General features: G+C 43.6%; 1 protein-coding gene across 5 annotated transcripts in view; it reads right to left on the bottom strand.

The window, feature by feature from the left end:
* Nucleotides 1–25,422, bottom strand: part of PDE8B (phosphodiesterase 8B) — a 293,772-nt gene continuing 268,350 nt past the window's right edge. For all 5 annotated transcript variants that reach the window (XM_070796633.1, XM_019968081.2, XM_019968080.2 and 2 more), the window contains 11 exons: nt 23,846–23,923; nt 22,685–22,761; nt 21,070–21,234; nt 18,005–18,050; nt 17,447–17,582; nt 16,346–16,544; nt 11,970–12,187; nt 10,437–10,557; nt 9,607–9,774; nt 7,337–7,466; nt 1–1,759 (listed from right to left, as the gene is read on the bottom strand). In XM_070796633.1, the coding sequence (XP_070652734.1) occupies nt 1,650–1,759; nt 7,337–7,466; nt 9,607–9,774; nt 10,437–10,557; nt 11,970–12,187; nt 16,346–16,544; nt 17,447–17,582; nt 18,005–18,050; nt 21,070–21,234; nt 22,685–22,761; nt 23,846–23,923 (1,448 nt within the window). In that variant the 3' untranslated portion in view covers nt 1–1,649. The remainder of the gene's footprint in view (nt 1,760–7,336; nt 7,467–9,606; nt 9,775–10,436; nt 10,558–11,969; nt 12,188–16,345; nt 16,545–17,446; nt 17,583–18,004; nt 18,051–21,069; nt 21,235–22,684; nt 22,762–23,845; nt 23,924–25,422) is intronic.

Genomic DNA, 25,422 nt, shown 5'->3' with positions numbered 1-25,422 from the left:
TTAGGAATGAAAAATGGCTGTAGGAATTTAGTTACAAGTACTTCACAAAAACATTTTCATCACATTTACATAACGCAGCATTACAATACAAAGCTAGCTGCTCTCCTGACCAAGCAAGTTCTCTTAGCATCTAACAAAAATAATTTAGGTACATTTCTCTCTTGGCATGGAATTGTCATATATGTTTGCATTTTTTGGTACAAAACATAGAAAAAAGCATTGGCACATTTTGTAGTGATTAAGTCATTTTTCCCCATGTACGAGTTCCAAGTGTGCTGCATTCAGATTTCATTTGAAAAAAAGTACCTACAGGTTCAGTTACTTTAATCTCTGTTTATCCCTCTTAGGAATGCAGCATGGAGTACAGAGAATCTAAAAGAAGAACAAAGGTTTGGTTTACTAAATCTCTAATATTTATAATACACAGAAGGGTTGGCTGGTAAAAGAGAAAGGAAAATCTCAAGACTGACTTGATGTAGATCACAGAAAGTTGTGAAAAGAGCTGTATAAAAATATGCACTTGTGCTTTAGAAGCTTTTAGCATACAATTAATAGCTTAAAATAGTATTTACTGCTTCCCCATACGCCTGTTTTCTGATATATTTACACATCTTGCAGTCTTTTTTTTTTTTTTTTTTTTTAACATCATTAAAGCAAAATGGCATGATCGTAAATATAGATAGGTTAAAAACATCTGAACCTTGAAACTTTCTCTCTCTCCTTGGTAACATGGCACAACATACTCCATGGACTTAAACCCAGAAAATTTAGATTGCTCTAATAAAAAATTTTAAACAGCAAATGTATATAAATTTTTTTAAAAAACAAGCTTGTCCAAGGGTAGTCAGATTAATGGCTTGTGTATAACACTCACTGTAGTGCCTTGTGACTGCCTCTGTGAACCAGAAATAAAGCTCTTGGATTACCCCCAAACAAGATGTCACTTCCTTCCCCTTCATGGATGGCTTTCTGTTAGGATGAATCCTTTTTTGGGAGAGAGGGCTATGCAGGCTGCTGATACCAGTCTAAAGAAGGCACTCACTAGGCCAAGGCTGTATTCTAATTTGAGTGTCACACCATTAGTCAGAAGAACCACCTAGCCATGGAGGCTCTGAAACTAGTTTATCAGCAGTTTGGTCCCAGTTGTTTTGCTCATTTTATATAGGTTTTTAAAAATTAGATATTCTTAGGCATCTTTTAGATTGATGCTCTTGAGGAAAATAGTCAAGCCAAACCATGATAGAGACTTTGATGGCAAAGGATGAGCTAAACACTAGCAAAGCCTCATGGTCCATCCTCCACAGATGGTGGGCACGTGGGCACCAAGTCTGCTGCACGTGCCCTGCTAGTTACAGTGAGTCAGCTGCGTGGTTTGATGAGAGCACACAGGTTACAGCAGGGCAATGGGTTTTGCCATGTGTGTGTTCCATCACTCAGTGATTGTTCCAAAGAACATATATTAATATTTTTCTTCACAGAACGTAGTTTTCTAAAAATGAAATTTGGGAAGTTGAATGATTCAAGGTCAGATATTAAACATTAGCTCCTTAACCTATACCTGTCATTTGCATTATGAAGGAACGCTTCTTACACTACTGTGATTCACAGTGCCCTTTGCCGATCCAGAGGTCACCTCCTCTGTCCTGGCTTTAACTGTCAGATGGAAGCCTCAGACTTTTGCACTTTAGGTCATCTAATGTCTTCCAGTGTTTGTAGTTATCAGCCAAATGTTGCATCAGCGTTGGCAGGTGTGCAAAGGCTGCAAGGACATAAAAAAATACAAAGAAGCCTGTTAGATTCTAGGAGCATTTATAAGGTTGAGGCTCTCTGGGACAAATTTGGGATCAGAATTGGAGGTGAGGTGCCCTAGGTTAGGCCTAAGGTGAATACACAAGTGTGAGAAGGATAAGTCACTAAACACTGGTTTCTAAAATAGGAACAGGTCCTCTTAACTAAAAATTGCTAACAAAAGACCAGAAAGAGAAATTAAGGAAACAGTCCTATTTATAATCACATCAAAAAGAATAAAATACCTTGGAATAAACCTACCTAAAGAAGCAAAAGATCTATACTCTGAAAACTATAAGACATTGATGAAGAAACTGAATATGACACAGACAGCTGGAAAGGTACCATGTTCCTGGATTGGAAGAATCAATACTGTGAAAATGACTATACTACCCTAAGGCAATCCCTAGCCCTATCAAAATACCAATAACATTTTTCACAGAACTAGAAAAATTTGTATTTTAAAATTTGTATGGAAACACAAAAGACCCCTAATAGCCAAAGCAACCAAGAGAAAGAAAAACAGAGCTGGAGGAATCAGACTCTCTGATTTCAGACTATACTACAAAGCTACAATCATCAAAACAATATGGTCCTGGCACAAAAACAGAAATAGAGATCAATGCAACAGAACAGAAAGCCCAGAAATAAACCCACACACTTATCATCAATTAATTTACAACAAAGGAAACAAGAATATATGATGGAGAAAAGAGTGTCTACAATAAGTGGTGCTGGGAAAACTGACAACTCAGTGTAAAAGAACTCAATTAGAATGTTCTCTAACACAATACAAACTCAAAATGGATTAAACACCTAAATGTAAAGTCAGATACTATAAAATTCCTAGAGGAAAACATAGGCAGAACACTAGTTGCCACAAGTCACATCAATATCTTCTTGGATCTACCTCCTACCTAGAGTAATGAAAAAAACAGACATAAATGGGACTGAGTTAAACTTAAAAGCTTTTGTGCAGCAAAGGAATCCATAGACAAATCCAAAAGACAACCTGCAGAATGGGAGAAAATATTTGCAAATGAAGTGACTAACAGGGATCAATCTGAAATATACCAACAGCTCATGCAGCTCTAGATCAAACAACCCACTCAAAAAATGGACTGAAATAGATATTTTTTCAAAGAAGACATACAGATGGCCAAAAAGCTCAACATCACTAAATGAGAAATGCAAATCAAAGCCACAACGAGGTATCACCCTCACACCAGTCAGAATAGCCATCAAACAGTCTATGAATAATAAATGCTGAAGAGAGTGAAGAGGAAGGAACCTTCCTACACTGTTGGTGGGAATGTAAATTGGTGCAGCCGCTATGGAGAACAATGTGGAGTTTCAGAAAACTTAAAGTAGAATTACCATGCTGCTAAGTCACTTCAGTCGTGTCCGACTCTTAGAACTAAATGAGAAATGCAAATCAAAGCTACTTTAGTCGTGTCCGACCCCATAGACAGCAGCCCACCAGGCTCCCCTGTCCCTAGGATTCTCCAGGCAAGAACACTGGAGTGGGTTGCCATTTCCTTCTCCAATGCATGAAAGTGAAAAGTTAAAGAGAAGTTGCTCAGTCATGTCTGACTCTTAGCGACCCCATTGACTGCAGCCCACTAGGCTCCTCCTTCCATGGGATTTTCCAGGCAAGAGTACTGGAGTGGGGTGCCATTTCCTTCTCTGAGAATTACCATATGACCCAACAATCCCACTACTGGGCATATATCCAGAGAAGGCCAAGATTCAAAAAGATACATGCACCCCAGTGTTCATTGTAGTACACTTTACAATAGCCAAGGCATGAAAGCAACCTAAATGTCCACTGACAGATTAATGAAGCAGATGTAGATACACACAATTGGTGAATTTAACTCAGATGACCATTATATCTACTACTGTGGGCAAGAATCCCTTAAAAGAAATGGAGTAGCAATCATAGTCAACAAAAGAGTCCAAAAAAAAAATGCAGTACTTGGATGCAATCTCAAAAATGACAGAATGATCTCTGTTCGTTTCCAAGGCAAACCATTCAATATCACAGTAATCCCGGTCTACACCCTGACCAGAAATGCTGCTGCTAAGTCACTTCAGTCGTGTCCGACTCTGTGCGACCCCATAGACAGCAGCCCACCAGGCTCCCCCGTCCCTGGGATTCTCCAGGCAAGAACACTGGAGTAGGTTGCCATTTCCTTCTCCAATGCTAAAAGTGAAAAGTGAAAGTGAAGTCGCTCAGTCTTGTCTGCCTCTTAGCGACCCCATGGACTGCAGCCTATCAGGCTCCTCCATCCATGGGATTTTCCAGGCAAGAGTACTGGAGTGGGGTGCCATTGCCTTCTCCAAGAAATGCTTGGAGAAAGAAGCAGTTGAATGGTTCTATGAAGACCTAGACCTTTTAGAACTTACACCTAAAAAAAGATGTCCTTTTCATTATAGGGGACTGGAATGCAAAAGTAAGAAGTCAAGAACTACTGGAGTAACAGGCAAATTTGTCCTTGGAGTACAGAATGAAGCAGGGTAAAGGCTAATAGAGTTTTGCCAAGAGAATGCACTGGTCATGGCAAACACCCTCTTCCAACAACACAAGAGAAGACTCTACACATGGACATCACCAGATGGCCGATACTGAAATCAGATTTATTATATTATTTGAAGCCAAAGATGGAGAAGCTCTATACAGTCAGCAAAAACAAGATGGGGAGCTGACTGTGGCTCAGATCATGAACTCCTTATTGCAAAATTCAGACTTAAATTGAAGAAAGTAGAGAAAACGACTATTCAGGTATGACCTAAATCAAATCCCTTACGAATATACAGTGGAAGTGACAAATAGATTTAAGGGATTAGATCTGATGGATAGAGTGCCTGATGAACTATGGATGGAGGTTAGTGACATTGTACAGGAGGCAGGGATCAAGACCATCCCCATGAAAAAGAAATGCAAAAAGACAAAATGGTTGTCTGACGAGGCCTTACAAATAGTGAAAAGAAGTGAAAGGCAAAAGAGAAAAGGAAAGATACACCCATCTGAATGGAGAGTTCTGAAGAATAGCAAGGAGAGATAAGAAAGCCTTCCTCAGTGATCAGTGCAAAAAAATAGAGGAAAACAATAGGATGTGAAAGACCAGAGATCTCTTCAAGAAAATGAGAGATACCAAGGGAACATTTCATGCAAAGATGGGCTCATAAAGCACAGAAATGGTATGGATCGAACAGAAGCAGAAGATATTAAGAAGAGGTGGCAAGAATACACAGAACTATACAAAAAAGATCTTCACAACCAAGATAATCACGATGGTGTGATCACTCACCTAGAGCCAGACATCCTGGAATGTGAAGTCAAGTGGGCCTTAGGAAGCATCACTACAAACAAAGCTAGTGGAGGTGATGGAATTCCAGTTGAGTTATTTCAAATCCTCAAAGATGATGCTGTGAAAGTGCTGCACTCAATATGCCAGCAAATCTGGAAAACTCAGCAGTGGCCACAGGACCGGAAAAGGTCAGTTTTCATTCCAATCCCAAAGAAAGGCAATGCCAAAGAATGCTCAGACTACCGCACAATTGCACTCATCTCACACGCTAGTAAAGTAATGCTCAAAATTCTCCAAGCCAGGCTTCAACAGTATGTGAACTGTGAACTCCCAGATGTTTAAGCTGGATTTAGAAAAGGCAGAGGAATCAGAGATCAAATTGCCAACATCTGTTGGATCATTGAAAAAGTAAGAGAGTTCCAGAAAAACATCTACTTCTGCTTTATTGACTATGCCAAAGCCTTTGACTGTGGATCAGAACAAACTGTGGAAAATTCTGAAAGAGATGGGAATACCAGACCACCTGACCTGCCTTTTGAGAAATCTGTATGCAGGTCAGGAAGCAACAGTTAGAACCGGACATGGAACAACAGACTGGTTCCAAATTGGGAAAGGAGTACGTCAAGGCTGTATATAGTCACTGTGCTTATTTAACTTATATGTAGAGTGCATCATGAGAAACGCTGGGCTGGAATCAAGATTGCCGGGAGAAATACCAATAACCTCAGATATGCAGATGACTCCACACTTATGGCAGAAAGCGAAGAAGAACTAAAGAGCCTCTTGATGAAAGTGAAAGAGGAGAGTGAAAAAGTTGGCTTAAAACCCCACATTCAGAAAACTAAGATCATGGCATCTGGTCCCATCTCTTTATGGCTGGGATGTGGAAACAGTGACAGACTTAATTTTTGGGGGCTCCAAAATCACTGCAGATGGTGACTGCAGCCATGAAATTAAAAGATGCTTGCTCCTTGGAAGAAAAGTTATGACCAACCTAGACAGCTGAGCACCAAAGAATTGATGCTTTTGAACTGTGGTGTTGGAGAAGACTCTTGAGAGTCCCTTGGACTGCAAGGAGATGCAACCAGTCCATCCTAAAGGAAATCAGTCCTGAATGTTCATTGGAAGGACTGATGCTGAAGCTGAAACTCCAATACTTTGGCTATCTGATGCAAAGAACTGACTCATTGGAAAAGACCCTGATGCTGGGAAAGATTGAAGGTGGTAGGAGAAGAGAATGACAGAGGATGAAATGGTTGGATGGCATCACCGACTCAATGGACATGAGTTTGAGTAGGCTCTGGGAGTTGGTAATGGATGGGGAGGCCTGGCGTGCTGCAGTTCATGGGGTTGCAAAGAGTTGTACAAGACTGAGCGACTGAACTGAACTGAATGTCACTCAGCCATGAAACAATGAAATAATGCCATTTGCAGCAACATGGATAGAGCTAGAGACTATCATACTAAACAAAGTAAGTCAGAGAAAGAAATATCATATGTGGAATCTAAAAAAAAAAAAAAAAAGGACGAAAATGAACTTATTTATAAAACAAATAAGCTCAGAGACTTTAGAAACAAACTTATGGTTACCAGAGGGGAAATGTGGAGGGAGGGATAATTAGGAGTTTGAGATTACCATCTACACACTACTATGTAGAGAATAATCAATAAGAACCCACTGTACAGCACAGGGAACTCTACCCAACAGTAGATAATATTCTGTAATAACCTATATGGGTTAAGGATCTGAAAAAGAATGGATATATGTATATATGTAACTGAATCACCTAGCTGTATACCTGAAAGTAACACATTGTAAATCAACTATAATCCAACATAAAAATCAAAAAAAATTAAATCTCAGTGAAAAGCTGTTTATCAGGTGACATTACTGAAAGAATCTGTGATTCAGAGTATACTTATATTTTATGTTCTCTAGAATTTCCTCCAATGATATAATAAAACTCCTTTAAGCTTTGGAAATATGTCCTTTGAAGAGTTAAACACTTGTTTATCCAGGTACCGGACATCCATTGAGTCTTCCATACACATGGTCTGTGCTGAGGATGCAGAAAGTGTCCACGTACCCCCACCATATCTGGCTACAAACAGCTGACATTTTTTAAAAAAGTAACATTTAACACCTTTAGTCCTAGCCTCTGTCATTAAAGGTAATCATTATAAAGCATAACAAGATATTCTGTTTGTGGGTAACAAAACATGAACCATCTTACCATCCCAAGCATCAAACATGTCTGTTATGAAGTAGTCAATAAAGGAGATTTGGGACTTGGGGATGCTACAGGTATTCCGGTCAAACACTGGCATCACTACGGGTAGCCCCTGTCTCTTCTCTTCATCCGTCTGTAAGAAATAATACACACAGGGCTGTAGGGCACACGAGGAGCTGTCACAGTAGCATCGAGTTTGTCAGAACCACCCTGTGAAAAAGGGGTCATAATCCAGTTGTATCGATCAAGAAACAGGCTCAGCATTTCCCAAGGCTTACATAACTACCTGATGAGCTGCAGTGACTGGATTCAGGTCTTCTGACTCTTAAATGTGTTGGATACTATCTTACAGCTACCCACCCCCCCACCCCACCAAAGCACTGATTTCAGGATTCATACCCTCTTCTCTAAGATCTGTTTTCATGATTGCAAGGTCGACAACTTTCAAAGTAATACTACTAAATACTAAGTGGAGTTTACACTGAGGGCACAGAAGCAATGGTGGGTTTAAAGCTGCAGATGTCTCAGCACGAATCGAAGCACTGGAACCAAGCTGTATCAACAGACATTGTATTATTCACTGTTATATGCTTGCAGTGTAAAAAGAAAGTTTCACTTAAGAATGTCTGAATTAAAGCAGTAAGAATTATTAACCTTACTAAATTTGACCTTTGAAAATACCTTTTTTAAATATTCTGTGTGACAAAATCCGAAATACATACAAAGCCCTTGTGCTGCACGTCCACGGGTGTGATGGTTGTCTGGAGGAAAAGCAGGCAGGCAGTTGAGCTGAACTAGATTCTCTTTTTCATGGAATAACTACTTTTTACTGAAAAGAATGACTGACAAACTTGTTTGGCTGTCTGTACTGGTCATGCATGCAATTCTGACGATATGTGTAAATTGAGTATTTTGCACATTGAAGTTCATAATGCATAATAAAGTCATAATTCACAGGACTGAAGTTAAAATCCACATTTACTGGTGGTATACTGAGCCAGAGACTGGCTGACCAGAAACCTCATTTGTAACTCAATTTTTAGGTCACATTGTCATGTGAACATTTCCTTTATGGGAAAAGGACACCTACACAGGGAAATTGCATTAAAGAACTTAAAAATGGTTCTTTCCCATTCCCCATTCACATACTTTGAGAATATCTAGGAGTAGGATTTTAAGCCTTCTCTGTGGGTCCTAGAAAGCCCCATTAATGGTCTCCTACCAGTTCCAGCTCAGCTTGCTCATTTCAGGTCAGTCGATCAGGCAGCCTTAAAATATCCACCGCTGTTCAAGGAGTGGTTTGGGTTTTTTTTCCCCTTTTCTGGCAAGCTCAGAGCTGGCTGTCCTAATTCCCATGGACTCTCTTCCCATCCTTGAAAACTACAGCTAACTTACTGCATCCTTAGCTGGTTTTTGCTCTGGCAACCCTTCTAGACACCGTTGGCTAGTCTTTACCCTGCCTCAGTAGTACATTCCAGTGAGATCGGCACTCCCCCTCCCCAAATAATTACTTGTAGCTACTTGGGATATGTTTGTCTTTCTGTCCCACATCATAAACATTAGTCCCTAAAGCCTATTCTTTGGAAGTAGGCCTCTATTTCAAATGGCATCTTGTGGTCTGCTACTTTTTGGGTTATTCTGCAACTCTTCACACTGCCAAAGTTACTATTCTTATACAGAAATTCTATGTTTCCTCTTTACTAATTTTGGTCATAACACTTGGTTCTCTCAGAATGTCCTTTCTCATTTCTAAATTTTGAAATCCTTAAAAAAAAACCAACAACCCAGCTCTAACACCTTTTCCACCTTTCTAGATAAAAGCCCTTTTTTTTTATTTAGAAAAAAAAAATAAACACCTTTCTGAACTCTTAGGACTTAACATATCCCTCCTTTAGAAGTGTTTTCACTTAAAAAAAAATACATTGTGTGGACCTATTTATGTCTGTGTCCCCTACTGCATTATGAGCTACCCTCGGGCAGAGATGTGTCCTATGTCTGTGTTTCCCACAATACAACGTGGAGATAATAATCTGATGAATGAATGGATTTCCCAGTTTTTGTCGAAGTTCAGGATCTAAAAACTTGAGAATGAAAAGAATCCCAAAGGCTCAGTTTCTCTCCTTCCCCCTAGAGAGACTTTGAGTAGTGACCAGCCATGCCAGTTAGTCTCTTGAGGGACCAGAATTCTATTCCAGGCAGGGGTGAGCAATTTCTTTCTGAGGAAGAGTCATTTACTTGTTCACTCATGGCGCTTCCCCAGAGAGGCAGCCCACCTGCGCAAAGTACTCCTCAGAGATCCTCCCAGCCCATTCAATGCACAGGTCCAGGGGGCGGCAGGGGTTGGCTACATCCGCACACTTAATCATCATGCGCTTGATCAGGGTCTGGTTCTCAGGGAAGTTCTTCCCAGGAGGGCTGCACTCGCAGTCGCTGCCGTCAATCTGGAAAGCAGACGAGGGTTGGTTCAATACAATGGTGAAGCCCACAAGAGTCAACCGGCTAGATACTAGACGGTGGTCACCCAGGCCACCTTAGGCGTGAAACGGGATGAAGGAGGCGTTCCCAAGTTACTCAGGCACTACAAACAGAGAGCTTAAAAGTTCAGTGTTCCTATCACCACCCACCTCATGGTTTTGTTTTCAACCAGTCACTCCCAATTTAACTGTCTACAGTCTTCAGATACTGATAGGTACTTAATGAAGATCAACAGGAATATAGTTCTTTAAAGCATCTAATTCTGAGGTCTCCCAAGAGCCCAAAGAACAGAGAACTAGAAGGGTTTGAATCCTCTAAAACGCCACCATTTATTCCAGTCTCTGCTGTCTGCAGGCTCCTCTCATCGTCGTCTTTGGGCCTACTTCCTTTTGTCACCACTGGCTTTATTTCAGGGCTCTTCTTTCAGGGAGTTCAGAGTTGCTATGGACATTGTCAATCTGTTCTTGTCCCCAGGGAAAACAAGTGGCCAACACTTTCAGCCCTTCCTTACCAACTCCAAGTAAGCAACCATCTTGTATTCAAGACGGAGAGAAAATGCTTTGAGGCCAGAGTATAGGGTATAACGGAAACACACTCCGATGTGTATTATGACATGTGAAGTGCTTACCTCAGCTGCCATTGGCTTGTTAATGCTGTTCACAAATTTGTTCACATGTTCAAAGTGTTTTGTCATCTCTGTTGCTAAAACCATGTCGATAATAGCTTGGCGCAGTGTTCGATAATGGTTCCTGAAATGACCAGAAGACAAAGGGCCTTTGTTCAAATCATGCCCCGTGAATTAGAACTCTTCTGCCATTTCCCCACACTTCCCATAATCCAGGAGGAAGCTAGGGCCACTGAAGACATGAGTGAAGACCACAAAAGAGTTTACCCGCTCATCTTCCTACCAAGCCAGGACTTGGTGACACTACCATCTTCCCAAAGATAGCTGACCCTCATGTGATTTGTGAGTATTAAAAGAGGCACCACCTGTCATGTGGGCACTTATTTTACAAGGTGATGCTCTTCTGTCTGCCCTTGGCAACATCAGAACAGCAAGGCAGAAGGAAATGACGAGTTCCTTCCCTGTGAGGCTGGCACAGCAACCTGACGAGCTGTCCCCTGGTATTCGCTGCAGACAGCGATTCTTATTACAGAGAAGTCTTGTCATTTCTTTTGATGACGGCTTTGGAAGAGTTTTCCGATTAACGAGCAATTGTCTACATTGCAGTTACATACAAGTGGTAATGGAAGGAGCAGCAACCCTGCTCAAAGTCACTGCCCAGTTCCTGTCATCTTTTTCTAAGTCCAGGAGTCAGAATGAGGAACTGAATAAAACTGGCTATCGGCAACAATTCCTCCTCTGAAAGTTTTAAAAATAGTACCTGATACTGACGAAGCCCTCAGCTGAAGGTGGAATAACTGAATATTTTCATATTATAATAACGAGATTTTCTCAGGTTTCTAGAGACCAAGGTGATGGGTTCGGGTTCGTGGTGACAAGTGATCACTGAAGCCCGAGCGAGCTCTGCGCTCTGCTTGCACTGCCCTCTCTCAGGGGGTCTTCTCTCCAGCCTGGCTGGTACTGTGTTGGAAATATTCAGTCTGACTGCAGGGCTGTGTCAGGCGAGAAGAATGTCTCCTATCTGTTCACATGTGGCCAGCTCCCCAGAGGAGGGGGTACAACAATGAGGGAAAGCCCCCCCCCCCCCTCCCCGTGGACTCCAGGAGCTCTGCTGGGACTGGGGAACAGGGTCTCCTCATGAGTTAGGATTTTAAGTGGCCAAAAACTGAGCTGGGGAAAGATGGGGAAGGATACATTTCCTCGAGTTACACCAAAGACATGATGTCCTTTTGAGAGAGTAGAAATATCTGTTACATTTATTAGTAACAATAATCTGTAGAAATCTTTGCAGCATATTAAGCATTTTCATGAACTCACTGAAGACCAAATGGAGTTTAAAAAGATGAAAACAGTCTAAAAAGTACAGCTAAGATGAGAAGGGCAAGGCTATTATTTTACTGTCTGATACAATGGGAAAACTATTATTATTTCCTCTTCCCCACCAAGAGGAAGCTGAGTACTTGGAGAAGTCAGGGAAAACTGAGTTTCCACCTTACATTTTACAAACCCAATCAACAAGAGCCTGAGCACACAAACCTGTCGATATTCTTGAAAATGTTGCATTTGCTGTCCTTGACCGTGAGCTGGAAGGCCAGGGCTGTGTGGTGACTCTCCAAGACAGCGGTGTCATTATAGAGCACAGCGAGCTCACTGCCCGCGTTGCACAGGAAAGAGTTGGTCCTTCCCGGGTGGTCCACGTCGTGGACTGTGGCAGCGATCAGGGCGGCCACCTCGTCCAGCTGATCCAAGCTTCCCTGGGGCCCGGGGGAGGCAAGGTTGAGTGTTACCCACTGGATAATGGAGACCTACACTCATCCCTGTCTCCCAGGAGGGCGTACGCCAGGGGATCCTTCTCTGACTTCCTAGAAGTTAAGAAGCCACCTAGGATACATCACATCACCTTGCTGTACCGTGGATTATCTGGAGGGAAACAGAAATCTGAGTTGCGGTTACAATGGATACCTGAATTCTTCCTCCAGAGTCCATTTACTCTAGTTGTTCTGCAGGAAAGTGACAAACAGGACTGCGTGCAACGTGGCCTGGTGCCATGACTCTCTTCCAGAAGCGGACGGAGAAGAAAGTGGCCTAGGATCACAAGTGTTACCTTACTTGCCTACTTCTGAAAAGGTTCTGAGGGTGTGGCAGTAAACGGCACAGATACAACAACAGATAAAACTCTCCACAAAGATAAAAGGAGTAGAGCCAAGTAACAGGATCAAGGAAAGGAAGAATTTTCCCAGGAAAACTGACGCTAAGGGGCTCTCACATAAAGAAACACAATTCGGCTCTGGGCCAGCAGGTGGCAAAGGCAAAGAGAGGGACCCCTCTTCTTAATGTACGCATTATATAATTAAAGAACACAACCCAGAGCGTCAGGAGACACAACGGTTTTCTCAGCTCACAGCTTGAGGAAGAAGTTATCCAATGGCCTGCTGTTGTAGAAGACACGGTACTTTATGAATTCTTTCCTTCAGCCACCATTTATTGGAGGCTTGCTGGGCGCCAGCTGTCTTGCAGGCTGCAGGAGTTACGGTGGTGGATTACTCTGGCATAGTGTCTGTGCTAACGCAACTGGCCACTTACTGGGGAAGGCATAAGTAACTTACTGGAAGGCGGGCTAAGGAGGTTCGTGCAGGTGCTTTGTGAGTGTAGCCATGAGGCCTGATCTCGTTTAGGGCAGTGCTGTCCATTCAGCTTTCTGTGGTGATGGAGAAGTCTGCACGTGGGCTCTCTAATACCGTAACCCCTCATCCCTCATGACTCCTGGACACTTGAAATGTGCCAGTGCGCCCAGGGAATGGAATGTCTCATTTCATTTTAATTAAATATGACTATTGGCTGCTCTGAATGATGCAGATGCAGAGGGTGGGCAAGAATGGGCTCTCTGAGGGAGCGATTTTTATGCTGGAAACTGAAGGATAAGCAGGAGTCAGCCAGGCAAAAAATGGCAAGGGAGAGAAATCCAGGCAGAAAGGTCAGTCTATATGATGCTTCTGATGCGAAACAAAGGGATTTATTAAGAGGGAACTTAAAGAGCATCATTGTGACTGAAGGGTAGTGAGCCAAAGGAAAAGTAGTTCCCAAGATGAGGCTCAGGGTAGGGGGTGGGGTGGGCATAATTTTTGGTTTTCCTGAGTTGCTTTCCTAGGCTATTGGAGGAAAACCCTGCAAACTGCTTCTTAGATGTGAACAGGTAAGAAACAGTGATTCTGAAGCTCAGCCCTGAAAACTTTTCTGAAAACTGTCCCTTCCAGAAGGAAGACATTTCCATTTTCTGACTGACCTCCTGGAGCTGGGGGACAGTCCTGGCTTAGCCTCGGTCCACATGAACCACCTTCCCAGGCGGGCAGAGCAGTCAAGGCCATTCTTCTTGGTTCTTCCCAGAGACTGATGCTGTGATGCCCAGGGCGAGCAAACACGCCTAGCCCCCTTTTGATGCTGGTTAAGGAGAGGCCATGGTAACCCACAGGGACAGTCAGGGGCCCGGGCTGCCCCTGCTTGGCCATGCTCACTGGTTCTTCCTGTGCAGTGAGGCCCGTGAGACCCAAACTTTGGGCCTCCAGCCCGTGCTCCTGGAGTGTGTCCTATCTTGGAGTATGGGGCCGGTTTATTTTTACATTCTTCAGTGACATAGACTCAAGCGACTAGAGTAGACAACAAATAGCATTGAGGAGACACGCCCTTCCAGCTTGGCTGATTCGGGCCACGCCCTTTACAGCGCTATCAGGGCCGCGCCCTGAGTTGTGGTGGGCAGTGTCTGCTAAGAAATGCAAGGGAGGCAGGGAAAGAAGGCCAGGCTGCTCACTAGCAGATGGGAGGAGCAAGGCTCTTCCCACGGCAGGGACAACTGTCTGTGGAAGAAACTCCTCCCCGCAAACCCACGGGAGGAGGAATGCAGACATTTCTGCAGGGTTGTCTTCCTTCAGCCAGCAGGGTCAGAATGCACTCCGTCCTAGACTAGCCTTTGCAACAGCTCCTTTACTAGGATAAACAGTTACACGCAGACATCACAAAAGAATGCTGGCTATCCTGACCTCTCCACTAAGAGTGGGCCCTGGGAACAGGTAAGAGTGGGGAGGGGGCAGGGTCTGTAAGGCACTGAAGGAAAACGCCGGCTCTGCACACGTTCTGGCTGAGGACGTGGAGCTGTCAGTGACGTTAAGAGCTTCAGCCTTCTAAAGAAGTTAGGGGTGACGGATGACATGGGGATTTGGTAAGAACATTTTTCTGACTCTCTTGAGCAGTGGAAGCAGGTCTGGTGGAAGAGGCCTCAGGAAGCGCTTCCCAGTGGACTAACCAGTGATCTTGGCCTGCTACTAAAGCTTTGAGCTCAGGAGTCCCTTCCAGCCCAACTCTCCAGGGTTCCTTGCCGCTCTAACTTATCTGATTCTTTGGCCTCTTAGAAAATGTCTTTTGGATTACAAGCATATTGTATCTAGTCTTAGACTTATTTGTATTGCTATTTGAGAATTTAACTAGACTCCGAATGCTCTAGCAGAACAAATAATTTAAAGAAAATTTCTTATTTTAAGGGAGGGAGAGTAAAGGAGATAATAAAGTGACTAAGCATTCCTTAATTGACCAGGCATTTCATCTATATTTTTTCTAGAGTGATTCTGTTTAAGAGGACTTCATCTTGAACTCAAGGCTGCAGTGCCTACAGGTCAGTTTGGTCTCAGCATTAATGCCCAAGCTCCTGTCCTCATTTGACCGTGTGCAAACTCTGCTGTATCGTCTCTCATGTGGTGGAAAATGGAGGGCTGTGAAACTGGAGAGGAATCTCGAAGTGTTTTAGCTCTTCACAGAGAGAGAAGCCTGCGTGTCGTGACCGCAGAAGCCCGTGAGTGCCGCACTTAGGGAAAGCTTGTGCACTGCAACGAAAAGCCCATGCAGCCAAAAACGGTGCCATAGAAACAGGCTGTTATCACCTGTGATGCCACCTTTTTTAAAAGAGATAGAAATCATACAACAGCATCATCCTTGAACCACCCTATTTGCTTTCTTGCTGATGAAAATAAACGCCAGGGTCAGTCTTTGGCAACACTGAGAAGACAACACCGCCCCCTCCCCGTGTCGGTGCCTTTTCTGCCCCTCTTGCCTGTCCAACTTCCACTCTCCTCCTTGAGCACCTAGGGTCTAAGACTAAGTAGGAGAACAACTGCCTGGTAAGCATCTGCAGGTTGATGTCAGCCTGTCTCTATAGCACTTGTCCCAGGGGTATGTACTTTCTAAGCTTCACTTCTAATTGTAGCAGCAAAGAATTACAAGCTGCACTGAAAGTGATGATAGTTGGGAAAGAGGGGAGCTGGGGCTCTCTTGCAGCCACACGTGGGGTATACACAGAGCTGCCCTGCAAACCAGCACCTTAAATGATGGTGCTGACTTCTCAGATTAAGGGACTTGGAACTCTTCCAGAAGTACAGAAATCATTAGCATACAGATGTTCACAATTCACACCTATACAGAACACGTACGTACGTATATAAATCAGAAGGATGCTGAACAGTTCATAGCTATCTGGACTATAACATACCAATGACAAAACTCTGATCTTAAAATTTAATCTCTAGACCTAGTAACCATTTGCTATAATAATTAAGTTCTGTCCTCTAAGCTGGTATCATGAAGGGCTCCTAGTGAACATGTGGAGAATGGGTTTATGGATCAGCCAGACATGTAAAGGAGTCCTCACGGTGGCATAAATTATAATTTTAGGCATTTGGGGGAAGGGAGGACTAGGAGAAAAGGCCGTGTCTTTACAACACTGAAAGGATCAGTCACTTCGGTAGTTCAAAAATTCTGTCAAATGGGGTCCAAAATAGCTGTTTGCTTAATATATTTATGAAGGACGAGTTCTTAGTGAGTTCTCCAAAAGCTGTGCAGGTAACTAGATTGCGCTATCAAAATTCTACCTTCACTCTCTCCTTGCCGAGGAAGAAGGCTGTGGCGTGCAGGACGTCAGCGGCGTGGGTGGAGTTGTGGTAAGCGTTGGAAGAGTGGTAGTTGGCTTCGATCACCTGGAGCCAGGCCCGAAGAGTAGTTTCAGAACAGTGTAGAAATTCACATACTCCAAACCGGGAGAAAACTTTCAAGCCCAGGTAAACCAATGGCCTGAAAAACAGGAACGTACACTCTGATTCATTGTATTAACTGCTCCAGAAACTGCTTTCTTTGAAGATACTGGGCAATTGGTTCACCTCCCTCCGATGCTTACTCCATAAGCACAGGGGCATAAAAATCGTCCTCTCCAAATTAGAAGGTGATAGAGCCTCTCCTCCTCACCCGTCACTTCTTTAAAACTAGGTGCCTCGTGGTGGCTAATCCAAATGACTTCTAGACTGTCTCTAAGTCATCTGCCCTTCAGTAGCTCTATAACCAAGAAAGGCCTCTTACAGTCCCTCTCTCTGCTTCCACATAGGCTCCACACTTATGTGTTCCCTGAGGAAGTTACTGAGCCTGGGGATAAGAGGTATGGCTTGTGTGGGCTCAGCAGAGTCATGTCAGAGAGTCAGTTACTTATTTACAGGTGAGTATCATTCATATCCAACACCCCTGGAAGAAATGAACTTCTGTAATAGGAGAGGACTTTCTGAGTTATCGGGTCTTTCTCCTGCCTATAGGGTGAATCCAAGGAAAAGGCTACAGTGCTCTCAAACCCATGCTGTAAGCTGGAACTTTAACAAGGTCGGGGCTGAGAATGCTTAGAACTCTTGGCTCACTGGCAGAAAGGATGACCTGGCTAGATCTGAAGAAGACACTCAGTATTTCTTCATCCTGGGTCGTCACCGGGCTGATCCCAGATCTTACCCGCTGATACTCCCTGCTCCATAGGGAGCTCACTCCAAGGACCATGCCCTCTCTGCATGATTGAAACTCCTCCAGCATGGCATGAAAAGCAGAGCCTGGGTGGTCACCTGTGGCAAGGACTCACATCTCCCTTACAGTTTCCAGGTGTGAAAGTCTAGAGTGTATCCATCGACCCTCCCCTGCCGGCAGCCAGAGAAGCCATGTACCTTTTGTGCGTCACAGCTTCCAGTTCAAAGATGTTGAACTCCCAGCTTTCCTCATTGTCAAGTAGTTGGGCGACGGAAGGGGGCACGTCGGTGATGGTTCCTGGCATTGCAAGGTGACTATGACTCTGGTGTACGTCTGAGCAAACAGATGGGGCAAGAAGGGTGGGTAACTGGGGACTCGTGAGTGCTGCTCAGCACCTGTCATCTTCATGGGTGCTGCTGGAAAGAAAGTCTTGAACTTCCAGGGGCAGGAAGATTTTCACCTCAGGGTTCTCTTATACTTCTGAACTTCAAGATCCCCCAATAGAAAAATAATTCAGCTTAACTGAATTAACTGTTTACACATAGACAGATTTGTGATTCTTACTCTGACAGTGCACAGAGAAGTAATTTATATTAGGAGACCTGGTTTCAAATGTAGACCATAGAGATGTTTAAACTCCAATGAGACCAACAGGAAGTATCACGAACACCCTCCCCAAACAATAATCACAACACCAAGGGAGACAGAAGGCCAGGGACAGGTTACCAGTTACAGGTGGAGAGAGGGCAACTTACTCTTAGTGAACACGTACTCGTTTCCTGACAACCTTCTCAAGCCATCCTGGAATAAAGACAGATGCTGTGAGAAGCATGCTTTCTATCCCATTATCATTATTCTCTCAGTTCTTTAATTAGCCAAAGGGATTTGAATCCTGAATAACTCAGTCAATCTGCAACTCCAGGTTGAAGCTCAAAATTGGATCAGAACAACCGCTACAAAACAGGGGTTACTCTCCTTTTCGTGGCATTAACTGCAGGGGATGGAGAACCGAGAATTAAGTGTCTGTGACTGCATTTAGCTCTCTCACCTGAGCTGTGAGCTGGCTCTGTTCTCATGCCGTCTTTCTTTTGTGACATTTTGAAGCCACATCGATTGAAATCACAGAAGTAATCTTGTTTTGGGTGCATGTTAATTTGAAAGGAGCCCAGTCATCCTCATGAAAGTGAAAGTGAAAGTCGCTCAGTTGTGTCCAACTCTTTGTGACCCCAAGGACTACACAGTCCCTGGAATTCTCCAGGCCAGAATACTGGAGTGGGTAGCCGTTCCCTTCTCCAGGGGATCTTCCCAACCCGCGGATCAAACCCAGGTCTCCCACACTGCAGGCGGATTCTTTACCAGCTGAGCCACAAGGGAAGCCCAAGAATACTGGAGTGCATAGCCTATCCCCTCTCCAGGGGATCCTCCCAACCCAGGAAGCACAGGTGGATTCTTTACCAACTGAGCTATCAGGGAAGCCCTAGGGACTGTTACTTGGTGTTCTTAGACTTAAATCCTGGGGAGCCAAATCCATGGGCCACATTTGGGGTATGATTTAATGTAAAGCCTTTAGAGTGCTCAGTCGCTCAGTTGTATCGACTCTTTGTGACCCTGTAGACTGTAGCCTACCAGGCTCCTCTGTCCATGGGATTCTCCAGACAAGAATACTGGAAGAGGTTGTCATACACTCCTCCAGGGGATCTTCCTGACCCAAGGATCAAACCCACATCTCCTATACTGCTGAGCGGATTCTTTACTACTGAGCCACTGTGGAAGCCTCAAAGCTTTTAAAGGTTGGGTTAATTTTTGACTAACATCTAAATTAACTTTTTTCCAGTTATAGTTCCTATCTTATAACATGAGCTTTGCTGTTAGTCTTCAAAGGAAGTTTCTGGACTTGAGGTCTTGGGAAGGGCAGCACAGGACGGAATGCCTGTGTCCCACCATTTAACAGCCTCTTGAACTTTAGTCCCCAGATGCTCTTCAGTGTCAGTTCCTATCCTCTACCTTCTACCCGAGTACCTAATTATTTACATCTTTGCTTAAAAGTCACTTATAATTGCTTGTCATCCTGCGAAAGTATGTGCTAAGGTTTAACGTGTTAATGAAGGGCTCTCCTGAAGTCACACTTAGAATCTTCAGGCCAAGAGCTTAAACTTTCAGAACCAGATAAACAGATGAGGCGTGACGGCCGTAACTCTCCCGCCTTTAGGGCAGGCATCGCAAGGGGCTCCTCTGTCGTCGTTTTCATGTTTTCCTTCTGCTTCTAATTTGCCTTTGTCTCTTTCCTAATGCTTCGTAAGAATAGGCGGAAGCTTGCACTGGTTCCTCACTGCCCGACCTGGAGAGGAAGCCCATGGTCTGGCAGCGGGGAAAGGACAGCAGGTAACTTGTTCTGGGAACCCGAATCTTCCCGCAGCAGCTCTGCAGTGGCCAGCCTCCCCACGGCCCTCGCCAGTCTTCCTTTGTTTTTTCAATAGAAGTATTGGTGATCCTCGATGGTGTGACAGTTTCAGGTGTGTGGCAAAGTGGTTACACGTGTGTGTGTGTGTGTGTGTGTGTGTGTATTCTTTTTCAGTTTCTTTTATAGATTATTATAAGATTTTGACTATAGCTCTCTGTGCTGTTCAGTAGGTTCTTGTTGCTTATCTGTTTCATATATAGTAGTTTGTATCTGCTAACCCTAATCTCCTAATTTATCTCCTCTACCACCCCTTTCCCCTTTGGTGACCATAAATTTGTTTTCTATATCTGTGAGTCTATTTCATAAATAAGTTCATTTGTATCATTATTTTGAATTTCACATATAAGGGATACCGTATGATATTTGTCTTTCTCCGACTTACTTCACTTAGCTTGATAATCTGTAGGTCCATCCGTGTTGCTGCAAATGGTGTTATTTCATTCTTTTTTACTGGCTGAATAATATTCTGGTGTGGTGCGTGTATCCTTTAGAAATAGAGTCTACACTGCACTGGGATGGGTGACCAAGGCCAACCCAGGGCCTTGAAAGGAACAGGAGGTTACTCAAATCACGGGGGCGTCAGGGACCTTTGGTAAAAACAAGGACAGTGGACCAGAAAACCAGTCAACATTCCGCATCTGGTGGCAGGGCTGGACAGAAAACTTGAAAGTAAAGCCCTCTGGTGCCTCAGTCTTTGTTGTCCCAAAGAATTCTTCCAGCTTCGGTCTCCAATAAGAAGCACAAATTAATAATTTGAACTTTCTTATTTTTCTTCACTTGCTGATAGATGATGATTACAGACAGACAGATCACAGCAACACCAACAGGCCAGGACAAGGTCCTTAGGAATCAGCCACTTCTAGTGGGTAGACGGTGCTACTGGAGTGCTGGCAAGGGGCGGCCCCTCCCCTCCTCCCTGTACTGAGCCACAGTGGCTCCACTCTGTTTTTATTGATTATAAAGGGAACGCTATGTAAAGCTTCTATTTAAAGAAAGGATTCTACAGGTAAGATTTTGGAAACTAGTGCTGTCACCTAAGTACCAACCAACCCTTTCATTATATAAAGAGCCTGAGGTCCGAGGAAGCCAAGGTCTCGATGGATAACCATACCGGGTCAAGGGGAAGAAGTCAACAAGGGCCCCATTGTGATAGCTAGCCTTCAATCAACTGTCCATTTACTCCTTACTGTAACACGAATTCTGAAGGACAAATTATTCATTTGTGTTCCTGCCACTGCTTCTAGTTAGCTCACACAGCAGGTATTTCTACACCTGCCAGTAATAGTTTATCTGTTACATGTACTCGGGAGGATATTCGATGTCATCTGCCCTGCACTCCGGTTCCTTCTCATCACTCACAGTCATCAGCCCTCCCACGAGGTCGCTGGTGTGGGGATCTTCATCTTTGGTACCGAGCTGAGGGGAGTACAGTTCCGTAGTTCGTAAAATTTCTAAAACTCTGTCCAAGGCTTCTGCCACTGTGACAGGACTGTTTTCTTGGGCTGCGTTGATTATATTTATAACCTAAGGAAGGGAAGAGAGAGAAAGAATAAATTTGAGGACATTAGGGTTCTGCTTCCCAAAAGTCACTCATGAATCCAGAATCTAAAAGAAATTAGACGGTAACACATCTTATTGTTCAAAATGCCCCGTGTCTTCACGGCAGCACCTCGTTGTACTGAGGCAAGCTTCTCTCGCCACCCTCTCTGGTGTTTCTCTTACTTCAGCAGCTATGTCTTCTCAGGCTCTTCTGCTGATCTGTCTCCTCCAGCTCTCTGCCACAGGCTGCAGTCCCTCAGAGATTAATGCTGGGCCTTCCTCTCTCTCTACAATTCTCTCAGAGACGAGCTTTTTCCTTTCCACGACTCCAGACACGTACGACCCGCATGCCAAGGACTCTCAAAATTACAGCCCAGCCCTGAACTCCATTTTGACCTTCAGATTTATACATTCAGTTCCCTGCCTGACCTATCTATTGGATTATCTTATTTACATGTCAAAAACTAAAGTCATGACCTTGCTCCCCTCTTCCCAAAGCAAGCAAGTAAACATAAAAAAAAAAAATAAAAAGACAAGAGCTGCACTCCTTTGGTTTCTACACTGCTGTGAAAAAAAAAAAAAACAACACTTCTATTAATCTTGTGCTCAAACCAAAAGCCTGGGAGGCCGTGGTTGACATTTCACTTTCCCTCAGTTCTCGCCCTACCTGACAGTATAATTCATCATCAAGAGAAACCGAAGTTACTCCCAAATATTTCTTGATCTACTCATTTCTCTCCACCTCGACTGCTGTAATTCTGGTACAGCTGACACCTTCCTTGCTTAGAATTCTGGAACAGGTCCGTAAGTGGCTTCCTCTCTTTCACTCCTGTCATCTCCAGTCCATTCTCTGCATGGCAGCTGGGTGTTCTTTTCAATAAACATACCAGGTCATGTCGCTTCCCTCCTTTAAACTCTTCTGTGGTTTCTGCTGCACACAGACTGAAACATACACTGCCTATGGCTCAGCTGGTCAGCATGCACTGAGCCCCGCACATCGCTGTGCCCTGACTCCCCTCTGCTCGCCAAGATCCAGTCACGCTACTTGCTTTCCAGTCCTCAGTGGCTCCGTTCCCTCCTCCTCCCACCTCGGTGCTCATCCCCTGCTGTGCCCGCTAGAATCCTCTTCTCCTAACATTTTTGCATCCTTCAGGTCTTACTGCAAATGTTACTTCCTCTACAGAGACACTCCTTGACCACCCCTTTCACCCAACCAAAACAGGGCCCTAACCTAATTCTCCCTCATAGACACCTGCTGTTTTCCTTTATGACAGCGATTGCCATTTATAACTATGTATTTATGATGTGTTTATTTGTGTTTCCTTTACTATAAACTCCATGATATTGGTAGTATGCCATTCATCACTTTATCTCCAGAATACAGCGAGGGCTCAGTGGCCCTGGCGGCAGAGCAGAGGCCGCAGCTGCCACTCACCTTCGTGATGGGAGCCTCAATGGTCATGGAGTGGATCCGCGCCATGGATGGGTAGCGACGGTTCTGCAGACTTGGTGCTGGAGAGAAGTCAAGAAAGCTGAATCTGTTGCTGGTGGCTCAGCTGGGTTTCAGTGCAGCAAAGGAACCCTTCATGGACCCGGGGCCTGATTCTCACAGGACTACTGTCCTCCATTGCACCCCACAAAGCAATGAATTCACCCATCTCTTAATCTTAAACTGCTGAGAGCTCAGCCACTACTTGCCAGGGACTGGAAAGGCTGCTCTGGCCTAGAACTTTGATAACAGGAAGGTGTTATGAGTCTCAGGCCCACAGAGGGATTTCAGAGAGGGTTGATAGGATCCAGAAACCTCATCCCAAGAGCCTGACGATGCCCCAGGACTCACTTTCCCTAAGTCACTAAAGCCCAACTTGGGCAGGTCCATCACTTTCAGCCTTCAGCCACAGATCATGTAGCCAAATAACCGCAGTGTAAGAGGGAAGGTGTGATCCGTGACTAGGGTTGGGGTAGGCAGGAGAATGAGGACCCCCCCCCCCCATTCTGAGTCTTCAGGGTCTTAACACCAAGACCTTTGGTGGGTCTAGCTCTCATCTATAAAAACTGAGCTAGTCCGGCTGAAATTCCCTCATCCATTATCCTCTCCATAAAATGGATATCCTTTCCATCTGTCTATACCCTCAACCCACTGGGGAAAATGTCAGTCTGTTTTTGTCATTTCATTTTTGGTCCCAATCTCTTGCATGCTGTGTGCTTTAGCCATCTTCCTTTATGAATTATGCATCTTATTTCTTTGGTCCGTGTTAGTTCAGCCGCCTCCCTCAAGCTCAGCTTTCCCACTGTGACCTGAAGGATAGCCACTGAGAGGGACTCAGCTTTCGAGGCTGAGCTGCTCCAGCGGTTATGTGTCCTAACACACATTAGGGCATAAAGGAACCAGCCTAGTGTCGTTTCATAGGGAAGACAAAGACTATAAAAAGTAAAAAAGAGTAAAAAGGCCTAAAATTTTTCTGCTTACAGGGAAAAAATGCCAGTTTAGTCATAATCCTACTCTTTGGGGTTTAGTTTATTCGCTGACGAATTCTTGAATATATTCCTACGTCATTTCCTACACTTTAAAGTCAAGGAAATATGAACTTCTTACCATCACTGCCTCGAGATGATATTGATTTCACATCAATGGACTCTTTCCTCCTGTTCTTGTATCTGAATGAATGAGACTCTAAGGATTTCAGATTAGTAATGGAGAGTGATTAGTTTACAGCTTATTCACAGCAAAGTCTGTACATATTTTTTTCCCTCATTCTCCAAAGAAAACAAGGTTACTTTTTAAGCACTGTAAAAATATTTTTTAAGAAATAGCAAACCACTATGTCTTTAAATCCTCAGCACACACAGTATTATCAGTAATATTAATTGTAAAAAGATGCCCGTTTCTTGCGGTACCATATGACACTGTAGTGCAGCTTATTATTAAGGGTTATTTAGTTCCATTAATAAATATCTTCTTGAAAATAGACATTAAAACTTGGGGAGAATTTTGAGGAGTTCTTTTTGGCTTGAAGGACAAAGGATGGGAAAGGCTTCTGTGGGGATATCTGAGGAAATAAACTGCTAGTCAAATCGATAGAGAGCTGAATTTATTTGAGAAATCAATTTGGACCAATCTTAGGTCCCTCTGAAAAGTCAGACCTCTAGACGGTTTTCTAAGTTCTCCTGAGAATATACTTTCATCAAATGATGTAGATCCCGGGAAGGAAGAGAGGGAAAAGCAATCTTATAATCCCAACAATTTCCAACAATTTAACTTTCACTTTCATCCCTGTTTTCTGGTGAAAAAAAAATAAAAAATGTGTCTTTGCAGACTTTGAATTTAACACTCAAAATGTGCTGTCACATTCATGTGAAATCTAATTAAACAGTGCTACTGATGATACCAATGAGGACCAAAGGGTGAACATGTCAGAGGGGGCTTCAGAAAGATACATTTTCAGGGCATCTGCTGCTTGTAAGAGTTACCCATGAACAAGGAGAAAAACTTAGCCATAAAACAGAGTTTTTCCTCACTGCGCAGATTTCAGCAGGGGAAATGCTTTTCCAGACACCAATAAGTGACCATATTTCAAGAGAGAAAAAGAGATGCAGTGATTTTTACAGAATTGTCTAGTGACACTAAAAAGTACAAGAGAACACAGTAATTAACAGAACCAGTTCCAGAGCGAAACTGCTGAAATTCCAATCTCCACTACGCCATCTAAAAGCTGTGTAACCTTGGGGATGTTCCTTCTGAAATCCCAATCTCCACTGAGCCATCTGAAAGCAGTGTATCCTTGGGGATGTTCCTTCTGTGTCTCGGTATCCACAAAATGGGGATGATTACAGCATCTCATTCATAGATTGTTGTGAGATGTAAATGAGTTAATTCATACATAGCACTTGGGACAGCCAGTGCCTGCTACGTACGTGGTAAGTATACAGCTCATGTTGTCCGTTATCGTGAATCACATCTGTTCATCTGCATGTATAACTTCTTTTCAAGCACACATGGGATCATGTTACAGTATTATTTTATTACTTGTTATCACTTTGTAATATGTCTTCGATACGTCTCTAGGTCACCTTTTTAACTATTATGTTCTTAAATATCTGATTCAATTTTAAACAGTTTAAATCAGCAACTATAGATAGCACTTTGAAAAATCTGATTCAAGTTTAAAAGTT

The sequence above is a fragment of the Bos indicus genome, chromosome 10 (genome assembly GCF_029378745.1).
Source record: "Bos indicus isolate NIAB-ARS_2022 breed Sahiwal x Tharparkar chromosome 10, NIAB-ARS_B.indTharparkar_mat_pri_1.0, whole genome shotgun sequence".
Taxonomy (NCBI): domain Eukaryota; kingdom Metazoa; phylum Chordata; class Mammalia; order Artiodactyla; family Bovidae; genus Bos; species Bos indicus.
The sequence above is the reverse complement of the archived record's forward strand: the minus strand, read 5'-3'. Positions and strand labels throughout refer to the sequence as shown.